Source organism: Dendrobates tinctorius, unplaced genomic scaffold (genome assembly GCF_039654945.1).
Source record: "Dendrobates tinctorius isolate UK_male_01 unplaced genomic scaffold, ASM3965494v1 ptg000001l, whole genome shotgun sequence".
Taxonomy (NCBI): domain Eukaryota; kingdom Metazoa; phylum Chordata; class Amphibia; order Anura; family Dendrobatidae; genus Dendrobates; species Dendrobates tinctorius.
Window position 1 is genome coordinate 12072351 of NW_027361669.1, and position 13117 is coordinate 12085467.

General features: G+C 44.7%; 1 protein-coding gene across 5 annotated transcripts in view; it reads left to right on the forward strand.

Annotated features, from left to right (window-relative positions):
• Positions 1 to 13117, forward strand: part of CFAP43 (cilia and flagella associated protein 43) — a 93683-nt gene that overhangs the window by 62137 nt on the left and 18429 nt on the right. For all 5 annotated transcript variants that reach the window (XM_073566104.1, XM_073566119.1, XM_073566126.1 and 2 more), the window contains 2 exons: positions 9763 to 9882; positions 12510 to 12617. In XM_073566104.1, the coding sequence (XP_073422205.1) occupies positions 9763 to 9882; positions 12510 to 12617 (228 nt within the window). The remainder of the gene's footprint in view (positions 1 to 9762; positions 9883 to 12509; positions 12618 to 13117) is intronic.

Here is a 13117-nt window from a genome sequence, read left to right on the forward strand (position 1 = left end):
GTTTGAGAGGATTGGGATGGATTTAGTTGGGCCCCTTCCACGGTCTGCACGTGGACACCAACATATCCTGGTCATCTTGGATTATGCCACTCGTTACCCGGAGGCCATCCCTTTGCGTAACACGGCCACCAAGACGATTGCCAAGGAACTGGTGCATGTGTTTAGTCGGGTCGGTATACCAAAACAGACCCCCTTTATGTCCAGGATAATGAAGGAGCTCTGCCGATTGTTACAAATCGAACCGTTACGCACATCCGTGTATCACCCTCAAACAGACGGGTTGCTTGAACGGTTCAATAAAACTCTGAAGCAGATGCTGAGAAAGGTGATAGACAAGGATGGGAAGAACTGGGACTATTTACTTCCGTATTTGCTTTTTTCCATCAGGGAAGTACCCCAGTCTTCCACGGGATTCTCGCCTTTCAAGTTATTGTACGCCCGACGTCCTCGCGGACTGTTAGACGTTGCAAATGAAACCTGGGAGGGTCAGGTCACTCCATTTAAAACAGTGATAGATCACGTCACACAAATGCAGGACCGTATTGCGGCTGTTATGCCTATCGTCAAAGAACACATGATACAGGCTCAAGGAGCCCAAAAAAGAATCTATGATAGGGGCGCCAAGATCCGTACGTTTGCACCCGGAGATAGGGTGTTGATCCTGGTCCCCACGGTGGACAGTAAGTTCCTGGCAAAGTGGCAGGGCCCCTTTGAGATCAAGGAAAGAGTTGGTGAAGTAAACTACAAAGTATACCAGGCGGGTAAACGGAAACCTGAACAGATTTATCATGTAAATCTGATAAAGCCCTGGAAGGATTGGTCTGCCTTGTCAGCGGAGCTGGCCCGTCCTGTCTGCCCGCATACCATGCCGGAGGTACGGGTTGCAGAGACTCTCTCGGAGCGGCAAAAGACTGAGGTCAGGCAGTTTCTACTTCACAACCAAAAGTTTTTCTCAGAAAAACCCGGGCAGACTATGCTAATGAAACATGACATCGTAATGGAACCTGGTGTCACAGTTCACGTAAAGCCCAACCGAATCCCGGAAGCGCGCCGTGAAGCCGTTTCCCAAGAAGTGAAGGCAATGTTAGAGTTAGGAGTCATTGAGGAATCGCACAGTGCGTGGTCCAGCCCGATTGTGCTAATTCCTAAACCGGACGGCACCATCCGGTTCTGCAATGACTTCAGGAAACTGAATGCGGTCTCAAAATTTGATGCCTATCCTATGCCCCGGGTCGACGAGTTAATAGATCAGTTAGGAAAAGCCCGGTATATTACGACCCTAGATCTAACAAAGGGGTATTGGCAGATCCCTCTGGCGGAGGCTGCCAGAGAAAAGACGGCATTTGCTACGCCGGAAGGTCTATTTCAGTATGTGTATATGCCGTTTGGACTGCACGGGGCACCGGCGACCTTCCAGAGACTGATGGATCGAGTCTTGAGGCCACATAGGCGGTACGCTTCGGCCTATTTGGATGACATTGTCATTTACAGCTTGGACTGGGAGACTCATCTCCAGAAAGTACAAGCTGTGATTGACGACCTGTGGGAGGCAGGTCTAACCGCGAACCCCAAGAAATGTCACATCGGGCTAGAAGAAGCCCGGTATTTGGGGTATGTAATTGGGAGGGGTGTTGTTAAACCCCAGGTTGATAAGATTCAGGCGGTTCAGGACTGGCCACAACCTGTCAACAAGAAGCAGGTGCAAGCCTTCCTGGGGATCGCCGGCTATTATCGCCGGTTCATACCCAATTTTGCAGCCATCGCTACCCCCCTGACGGATCTTACAAAAGGGAAAGACTCCGTCATGATTAAATGGAGTTTAGCGGCTGAAGAAGCCTTCCATGGCCTAAAACGGGCACTTTGCTCTCAGCCCGTACTGGTGACTCCGGACTTCCGCAGCGAGTTTGTGGTACAAACGGATGCCTCTGATACCGGTATCGGGGCCGTACTCTCACAAGTGAGGGACGGAGTGGAACACCCAGTCCTCTATCTCAGCAGGAAGCTGAATAAACACGAGCAAAGGTATGCAGTCGTGGAAAAAGAGTGCCTAGCCATTAAGTGGGCTCTAGAGGCCCTCAAATATTACCTGGTGGGCCGAAAGTTCAGGCTGATCACTGACCATGCCCCTCTCAAGTGGATGCACTTGAACAAGGAACGGAATAGCCGGGTGACCCGGTGGTTCCTTGCCCTGCAGGCCTACACTTTTACGGTGGAGCACCGCCCAGGGGTACAGATGGGGAATGCAGATGCCCTGTCCCGAGTGCACTGTTTGGCGGGTGTCATTGCTCAACCAGAGTGGCCTGAGCAGAGGGGGGGATATGTGAGAATCATGTGGGAATAGTGGATGAGGGCAGGTATATCTCGCCCAGATTCCTTTCCTATGTGGCCTAGTCTGGTCAGTATCGCACCTGCTTACTAATGGATAATGGGAGGTGGATATAAAAGGATGCCAGGTGGTTGTGTGAGTGTCTCAGCCTGGGAACACAGAGAGCCTGTCTGTGTGAGAGACACACGTGAGTGGAAGCAGTGCCCACTGCAACTGTGGTTTGGCTGGACGGGAGAAGCCCGCCAGTTGGTAGTTAGGTTGTCTATTGTTTAGTTAGTGCCGGACAGGCAAGGATTTGTTTTATGTTTTATTTCCTTTTGCATTGCTTTCACCGTTAATAAACCTGACCCAGGGTCAGTTACACCCGAATCCCAGCTCTGCGCCTGAGTTTCATGCTGAATGCACGTGACCTTTGACCCCAGCAAAGGCGACCCCGGAGTGTTTTATCACATTACACTGCGCAAAAGATCATTTCACCCAATGAAGTGCAGGGTAAATGCCGCCTAAGACTTGGTTCTCACAATGAGTATTTGGTGAGTTTTTGTGTTTGTTTCCATTGCGTTTTTGAGTGCATTTTTTTCCTGTACATGTTACATATATAGCAAAATTCTGTGAGAAAAATCCATACATAAAACATAGTTTCCCCACAAGACAAATTGACATGTTGCAGATTACTCACACACGTCACCACACACAGGGACGCACTCAGACACACAGCACCACGTACACGGACACGACGTCACCATGTCATACACACGTTACGACGTACAGAGACTCACTCATACATACAGTTGAAACCAGAAGTTTCCATCCACCACATAAAAAGACACATCTGCATGTTTTTCTCAATATCTGCCATGAGATCAGAATAAACCTTTCCCATTGTAGGTCAGTTAGGATTACCATAATTAATATTCGCCAAATGCCAGTATAATGAGACAGAGAGAATGTGTTAAGACATTTTAATTACTTACTGCAAAGTCAAAGGTTTACATACATTTCATTAGTATTTGGTACCATTGCCCTGAAATTGAATGACTTGGGTCAAACGTTTGGGATCTCCTTCCACAAGCTTCTCACAATAGTTGGTCGGAATTTGGGCCCTTTCCTCCTGACAAAACTGGTGTAACTGATCCAGGCTTGTAGGTCGTCTTGCTTGCACTTGCCTTTTCAGCTTTGCCCATACATTTTCAATAGGATTGAGATCAGGGCTTTGTGATGGCCACGCCAAAACATTGACTTTGTTTAGAAATCTGCTCTAATTTATAATGGCAATGTACTCCAGTCCTGAAAAATTAAAATGACCATTATTTTTTAAGTGTTTTTGCCCCTTCCCATCCAGGTATGTTTTTTATAGTGTAAAGCAAAATGAAATGATATTGTGGTCACTGATACCAAGGCTATGGTGAACAGCTACATTTTCAATAGTAATGAGCGAGCATACTCATTACTCAGGTTTTCCTGAGCATGCTCAGGTGATCTCTGAGTATTTGGATGTGCTCAGAGGTTTATGTAGCTGCATGATTTGCGAATGCTAGACAGCCTGAATGCATACAATCATAGAATGGTAGAGTTGGAAGGGACCTCCTGGGTCATCTGGTCCAACCCCCTGCTCAAAGCAGGATTCACTAAATCATCCCAGACAGATGTCTGTCCAGCGTCTGTTTGAAGACTTCTGTTGAAGGAGAACTCACCACCTCTCATGGCAGCTTGTTCCACTAATTTATCACTCTAACTGTGAAAAAGTTTTTTCTAATATCTAATCTGTGTCTCCTCCCATTCAGTTTCATTCCATTTCTTCTAGAATTTCGTTGTGCAAATGAGAATATAGATGATCCTTCTACAATGTGATAGCCCTTGAGATATTTGTAGACAGCTATTAAGTCTCCTCTAAGTCTCCTCTCAGTCTTCTTTTTTGCAAGCTAAACATTCCCAAATCCTGCAACCGTTCCTCATAGGACATGGTTTGCAGACTGGTCACCATTCTGGTCGCTCTTCTCTGAACTTGCTCCAGTTTGTTGATGTCTTTTTTTAAATGTGGTGCCCAAAACTGGACACAGTATTCCAGATGAGGTCTGACCAAAGAGGAGTAGAGGGCAATAATGGCTTCACGTGATCTAGACTATATGCTTCTGTTAATACGTCCTAGAATTGTATTTGCCTTTTTTGCTGCTGCATCGCACTGTTGACTCATGTTCAGTCTGTGATCTATTAGTATACCCAAGTCTTTTTCACATGTGCTTAGCCCTATTCCTCCCATTCTGTATATGCTTTTTCATTTTTATTGCCCAGATGTAGTACTTTCCATTTTTCCCTGTTAAAAACCATCCTGTTAGTTGCTGCCCTGTGCTTCAGTTTATTTATATCTTATTGAATCCTCTCTCTTCTCTGGTATTAGCTATCCCTCCTAGCTTTGTGTTGTCAGCAAATTTAATCAGTTTACCCTCAATTCCTTCATCTAAATCATTGATAAAGATGTTGAACAATACAGGGCTGTCATGCCGCTCTCACCGCATTCCGCCGGAGCCGAGGCTCAGCGCCCAAAGTCATCACTTCTGCTATCGCTGCTGGTCCAGGGGTGTCGTCGAGTGCGCACGCGCACCTCCCGCACTTGACTCTGTGGCTGTTCACTCGACTACAGGACTTTGTTGAGCGCGCATGCGCTTCCCTCATAGCCTGACTACGGCTGTGCCATCTCTATCGTCTCTATGGTCCTGGAGGACCTGACCCGGAAGTCCCAGCACACATGCCCTATATCAGGCTGCCTCTTCCTGTAGGCGGCTCCTGATTATCATCTGGCTTCCTTGCTAGACCTGCTTGGTCCTCGCTTGCTGCTCTCTGTACCCAGGCCCTTTGCTCTGTGCTCTGGCGTGCTTCCCAGCACGCGCACTGCTTTGCCTTTCACCCAGGCATGCTTCCCAGCACGCACTCTGCTTTGCCTTTTACCCAGGCATGCTTCCCAGCACGCGCTCTGCTTTGCCTTGTACCCAGGCATGCTTCCCAGCATGCTATAAGCTCTCCTGTACCCAGCGTGCCCCGTGTACAAGGCCATGCACTACCCTTTACCCTGCGTGTCCCCGTGTATACGCTTAGCACTACCCTGTACCCTACATTCCGTGTCCACGCTTTATACACTCCTGTACCCAGCGCGCCCCCGTGTCCACACTTTGCACACTCCTGTATTCTGCATGTTCCCGCCTGCACCTTACTAGACAAGGTCTCTCGTGTCTTCTGTGAGCCGGACACCTGGTTCCAGCAGTCGTGGTACTTTACCCCCCTGGGTCTGCCGCTGACGCTCCCTGTATGGTCCTCACTAGGTCAGCTCGCCCTGGGTGGGTTGGTATCACGACCCAGAGGGTCCACTCCAGGAGTCATCATAAGGGCCCAGGACAGAGCCCTGTGGTACCCCACTTGAGACATTCTTCCAACTGGATGTGCAGCCATTTACGACCACTCTCTGGATCCGATCACTAAGACAGTTATGAATCCACTTAACAGTTGCCTTGTCCATTCCATACTTAGTCATTTTTTTTAGTAAGGATTGTGTGAGATACTTTGTCAAATGCTTTGCTGAAATCAAGATATACTATATCTACAGCATTTCCCTGATCCACCCAGTCAGTGATTCTGTCACATGTGGAGATTGCCTGTTTATTAGGAAATGCCCACATGTAGTCAGGCTGTCTAACAGCTGCAAATCATGCAACTATGGCGACAGAAACTAAATCTCCGAGCACTTCAAAAATACTCAAAGATCATCCGAGCATGCTCAGGAAAACCCAAGCAACAAGTATACTCGCTCATCACTAATTTCCAACAAGGTCTGTATAGTTAGAAATGACAAGATGTGAGGAACTAGTCTAAAGACTATTGGACCAATGGACGTAGAGCGGCATCCATGGCTGTAAGGGATGCAGGCTATTTCCAGCACGGAGCACTGGTAACACTGATATTGTTGTTTTATTAGAGATTTGCTTGCTGTGTTTTATTAGAGATTTGCTTGCTCGTCAGTTCACCCTCAGGAATCAATGTTTCCATTCAGTGACAGTAAGCAGAAGAAGACATGCGGACTGGATCTTATGCATAAATGAGGCCAGACAGGAGATTGTTAAAGGTGAATGTAAAGCAATCATTCTATTAATCTCATCAGCATCTCAGAGGCCTCAAGCCATTGTTCCCACAGCCAACAGGCCCATTTGGTACAGAAAAATCACACCATTTCGGCCATGCAGAGCCTTTATCAAGATATTCATATCTCTCTTTTTATGGTTTGATAAAGGTTCTGTGTGGCCTCAACATTCTGATTTCTGTGTACCAAAAGGATTTTGTCTGATGCCCTGGTTCCTGGATTTCTCTGTATTGCTACAACCTTGTGGAGGGTGGCACCATGTGTATATAGCAGAGCTTTTTGATTGCTTGTAGGAGAGCTATATATACGTATGTAGCAGAGCTTTGTGTGGTGTGTATGTAGGAGGGTAAGATATGATGTTTCTCATGCCTCCCTTGCCACTGATTGTCTTCCAGTTCTTAATGTTTACAGATGTGTTTTTATGATTATTTCCTGCAGTACTGCTAATTTATAATTATGTATTACCGCTCATTACTTATGGTATTTCCACTTGGATGTGTTACCATGGTATAGACAACTGTATATATATTGCCTCATGTTTCTGTATGATAATATTGCATGTATATTATGTTTCATTTGTGTATGTATAGTTCGGGAAAGTTAGTGTATCCTTCTTGGGACAATAGAGGAGGGCACTCTTAGTACATGGTTTCCCCATAGGTTGGGTAGTTGTAATTATGTTGCGGGCCACTAGGTGGGGCATACTAGTGGGATCTGATAGGAGGTTTATAGAGGGTTAGTGGTAGGAGGGGCTGCTGAGAGTTAAGGTTAGTGCTGAAGAGCAGTTTACAGGGTGCCCAAGAGTCCACATTGGCTATAGGCCCGGACAGCTTGGCAGTCACGTAACGTTAAGTCGTTATTGCCCATGTTACCCACGGCCACTGCAGGTCTTAGCAGTGGGTCAGAACAGAAAAAGGAAGATGTGGCGTCTTACCGCCTGGGCCAATGCTTTTAGGGCACAAGATGGCTGAACTAAGGAGATGAAAGGAGTTGGCACTTCAATGAGATCGGTACAGATGGGCTGGATGCTTCACTGGGGGTCACCAAACGTAGTGACTGATGAATTCATGTCTGGGACGAAACAGGCTGAAGGAAATGTCATTATAGTAAGGAGGTCAGGCTAGGAAGGAACTGGGAAGCAATCTAGTACGGTCCGGTCCGGGCGTGTACTGCATAGAAGTGATAACAACAAGGGAAAGATGAGGAAGCAAGCAAATGTTATAATGTACCAACTGTGGATGTAACGTGCAAAATCCTAAGTAAAGAAAGTGTTAAAGTTGTCTCGGACTGTGTCTCCATTGATGGGGGTCGCCTAGAAGAGGGACTGTTATGGCCTGAGAAGTGCCCAGAGGAATCTGGAGATGCAGGTATGCCAAGGAGAAGAGTATTGTTTCATGTAGGGGAAGTGTTGGACGCAGCTGCCTCCAGAGTACAGGTCACGACTATGGTTCTGGCCCTCCCTTACATGAATGAAGCAGAGCTGTGTGTGCGCATACAGAAAAGCTGTGTATGTACAGCAGAGCTGAGTATACATGTCCTGTGCAAGTATCAGTGTTGTGTATTCATGTGCCGCAGAGAGTTTACAGTTGTAAAGCTGTATCTATAACGATGTACTTCAACATTGTGCATCTATATCTGTATAATACACATGCTGTAGAGAAACACTACCAAAGTAAAATTTCTAATATTGACTCCATCATTCCTTTACACTGCAGGGCAGAATAAATTAGTATGAAATCTGTTGGTCCTATTTCTTGCTATCTAAATCAGGGGTGCGTCTTCTATTAAAGGGAATCTGTCACCCCCTTTTTCGAATATGAGCTGCCGGCACCGACATCAGGGGCATATCTACAGCATTCTGTAATGCTGTAGATAGATAAGCCCCCGATGTAACTTGAAAGATAAGAAAAAAGAGTTAGATTATACTCACCCCGGTGTTGCGGTCCGGCGCCTCCCATCTTCATACGGTGCCGTCCTCTTCTTTCCTTCCTGTCGTGGCTCCGGCGCAGGCGCACTGCTCTGCCCTGTTGAGGGCAGAGCAGAATACTGTAGTGCGTCATCGCTGCAAGGTGGGAGGCGCCGGACTGGACCGCAACACCCATCGGACCGAAACGGACGACGGGGTGAGTATAATCTAACTCTTTTTTCTTATCGTTCAGGTTACATCGGGGGCTTATCTACAGCATTACAGAATGCTGTAGATAAGCCCCTGATGTCGGTACCAGCAGCTCATATTCAAAAAAAGGGGTGACAAATTCCCTTTAAGGTTCATTCTCTAGTCCAAATAACACTTTGACAATGTTCTTTGACAAATACAATGAATAGCAAAAGATGATTAATTGATGAAATTGCATTTTTATGTATGCTGCTGATAAAAATAGCTAATTTACCCTCTTTTTCACATAAGATCTAATAGTACATCCCATGTCAAGTCCACATGTATGGAGCAGGCTCAGGAGCTGTTATAGAACAGCCTCAGGAACTGAGCCTGCACCATACTCCCCACAGGTGGCAGCTGTGTTATACAGGTGTCTTTTGCCTGCAACAGCAATGATTGGCGCATTCTCCGATCACTGCTGTTTAAGCATTTAAATGCTGCTGCCAATCACTGCCTGTAGCATTCAAATGCCACAAGTGCCTATCGTTTGTATGAAGGTATCGAATAAGCCTGTGCCAAGGTTATTGTGAAGGGAAGGGGAGCAAAGTCAGCTGTGACATCATGTGTTGTGAATGGTGGATATTGTTATCTGCTATGTACTGAGGTGTCACCTCTCCTTGTAATCTTTCCTCTGATGATAATGAGCCCGTTAAAAAATCTTTCCGAATGGACAGGAAATGAGAGTCTAGAAATATATATATTTTTAATAAAGATTGTGATATGAAGGAAAAACATTGCCATATACATGTAACACAAAAACCTGATTGAAACAATAGGTAATTTCCTGATGACAGTTTCCTTTATCATCACAAAATGAATAGTCAAACCAAGCACAGCACCTTGTAGGGGACATAACCCTAAAAAAAAAAAACTATGTTTAGTATCCAAACATGTTGTTGCAATAGACAATTATGGCACAAAAAATAATCTAAAACTAGTGACGTAAACATAGAATAAAAGATTTTCGGCTTTCAGAATGTGGTGAGACATAAAGAAGAAATATCTAAAGTAAAATCGAAATAGGGCTGAGAACTTTGGATATTTGTGCAGGTATTTACTGATCAGACGGCGGATGGGAAATCTATTTCTAGCGGGCTTGTCAGTTTCGGATATGATCTGTTTGTAACATATTTGCTCTTTTATCTCTAGATATTAGAGGCAGAAATGAAAAAGATTCAGGCATCTATAACAGAGACTACACTGACTTTTGATGAGATTTTGACCAAATTGTTTGAAAAGAAGGTGAAATGTGAAATGGTGATCTATCAGGTAATAAGCTTTCTGTAACTAATCATATAGATTCTTTTTAAATGTGACATATCTATGGGGAACATGTCATTTATGCTCCTGTTGCCTCATATTTCCTAACTAAATCATAATCCGTTTGGGTTCACATGAGTGTATTTCACTGTCCGTATGCAGACCACAGTGCCTGGACTGGGTCTCCGGACGAGGCCTACAGTTGTGGCCAAAAGTATTGACACCCCTGCAATTCTGTCAGATAATACTCAAACACAAATTCTTTGGTATTATCTTCATTTAATTTGTCTTAAATGGAAAAAACACAAAAGAGAATGAAGCAAAAAGCAAAACATTGATAATTTCACACAAAACTCCAAAAATGGGCCAGACAAAAGTATTGGCACCCTCAGCCTAATACTAGGTTGCACAACCTTTAGCCAAAATAACTGCGACCAACCGCTTCTAGTAACCATCAATGAATTTCTTATAATGCTTTGCTGGAATTTTAGACCATTCTTCTTTGGCAAACTGCTCCAGGTCCCTGATATTTGAAGGGTGCCTTCTCCAAACTGCCATTTTTAGATCTCTCCACAGGTATTCTATGGGATTCAGGTCTGGACTCATTGCTGGCCACCTTAGAAGTCTCCAGTGCTTTCTCTCAAACCATTTTCTAGTGCTTTTTGAAGTGTGTTTTGGGTCATTGTCCTGCTGGAAGACCCATGACCTCTGAGAGAGACCCAGCTTTCTCACACTGGGCCCTACATTATGCTGCAAAATTTGTTGGTAGTCTTCAGACTTCATAATGCCATGCACACGGTCAAGCAGTCCAGTGCCAGAGGCAGCAAAGCAACCCCAAAACATCAGGGAACATCCGCCATGTTTGACTGTAGGGACCGTGTTCTTTTCTTTGAATGCCTCTTTTTTCTCCTGTAAATTCTATGTTGATGCCTTTGCCCAAAAAGCTCTACTTTTGTCTCATCTGACCAGAGAACATTCTTCCAAAATGTTTTAGGCTTTTTTAGGTAAGTTTTGGCAAACTCCAGCCTGTCTTTTTTATGTCTCGGGGTAAGAAGTGGGGTCTTCCTGGGTCTCCTACCATACAGTCCCTTTTCATTGAGACGCCGATGGATAGTACGGGTTGACACTGTTGTACCCTCGGACTGCAGGGCAGCTTGAACTTGTTTGGATGTTGGTCGAGGTTCTTTATCCAACATCCGCACAATCTTGCGTTGAAATCTCTTGTCAATTTTTCTTTTCCGTCCACATCTAGGGAGGTTAGCCACAGTGCCATGGGCTTTAAACTTCTTGATGACACTGCGCACGGTAGGCACAGGAACATTCAGGTCTTTGGAGATGGACTTGTAGCCTTGAGATTGCTCATGCTTCCTCACAATTTGGTTTCTCAAGTCCTCAGACAGTTCTTTGGTCTTCTTTCTTTTCTCCATGCTCAATGTGGTACACACAAGGACACAGGACAGAGGTTGAGTCAACTTTAATCCATGTCAGCTGGCTGCAAGTGTGATTTAGTTATTGCCAACACCTGTTAGGTGCCACAGGTAAGTTACAGGTGCTGTTAATTACACAAATTAGAGAAGCATCACATGATTTTTCGAACAGTGCCAATACTTTTGTCCAACCTCTTTTTTATGTTTGGTGTGGACTTATATTCAATTTGGCTTTAGGACAATTCTTTTTGTGTTTTTTCATTTAAGACAAATTAAATGAAGATAATAATACCAAAGAATTTGTGTTTGCAATCATTTTCAGGAAGAAACTGAGTATTATCTGACAGAATTGCAGGGGTGTCAATACTTTTGGCCACAACTGTAACTCTTCCAACTTTCCGAGCATCACACGATATTCCATAATACGCATGAACCAATAATAATATGAACAGGTTAGAAGTAAGGACTCATTTAGTGGCCGATCCAGCTGCCGCATTCAAAAGGTTGCTCATTATGATGCTTATTTCCAGTAGCAAATCTCTACACATTTATATGTTGGCCTGTGTTCATACGCTGCAGGTTCTGCATGGGATTTGAGTTGTATAAATAATCAGGAGGGGAACGTAAATCGAGAATTGCAAATTAAGCTTCTTACTTTTGATTTTTTGGAGACAATCCCAGTTTTGACCACTGTGGAATCAGCAAATAGTTTACACACATATGAAAGTCTGCGCATAAGAGAAGAAAGGGATGGCACTCACTGTCCTATAAAATCCATGCTTTATTGGCACATTCAAATCTTCAGCAGGGGAGCAATGTGTGGGATACAAGGACGACGTCCGTTTCGCGCTGGCTGCGCTTCCACGGGTCCTACTGCAGTTAGGCTTTAGGACTCGTGGAAGCGCAGCCAGTGCGAAACGGCCGTCGTCCTTGTATCCCACACATTGCTCCCCTGCTGAAGATTTGAATGTGCCAATAAAGCATGGATTTTATAGGATGGTGAGTGCCATCCCTTTCTTCTCTTATGCGTGGATTTTGGACATGTTTTTCTAGATGAGCACCTATGCGTCCGGGCATATTAGGCTAGAGCGTTTGTGATCCCCATGAGTGGGTAGACAGTGTATCATATTTTCTTTGCATTGACACATATGAAAGTCTACGAACGCTGGATCTTCTTTATATGGAATTTGTCACCTTTCTACTGGACAGGAAGAAATTAAAATAAGCAATCTTCTGTTCTCAATTCTCATCGAAGAAGAGATAAGTGTCAGAGCTGCACAACTAAACCAGATCATGGACAAGAAACGGAAACAGAAGGTGGGTTTGTTATCTTGAAGGGGAACTCTTGAAATGCTGCACTGGTGTCCTAATAATTTCCAAACAACAACCTAGAATGAAATAGTAATACAACTGCCCACACTGTTGGTTAGTCTGCACCATCTCCTGCTTGATCCTGAAGTGCACACTCTTTGCAATTACTCAGAGAATAAAGGGTTAATAAATCTTTTGCTAATTAGTTCTATTTTCAGCTGATGAGTGAAGCCTGCACCCTCATTAATCCAGTGGTGTGACTTGGCAACTTGTATCTAATTGAGAGGCCTCTGCTATAGCTAGTTGTCTTCCAGCCAGACACAAACAGTGGGAAGGAAAGGGCTTGGCTGAGCTCCTGAGGACAAGCAGAGGATGCATGCTGTGCATATATATGTGTGTGTGTGTATATATTACATTTTAATATGAGACAAAATAGGATCATAGAAAATAAACAGTTTATGGGAATAACTGCTAAAAATAGGACACCCTGTGATCATCTTAGGGGG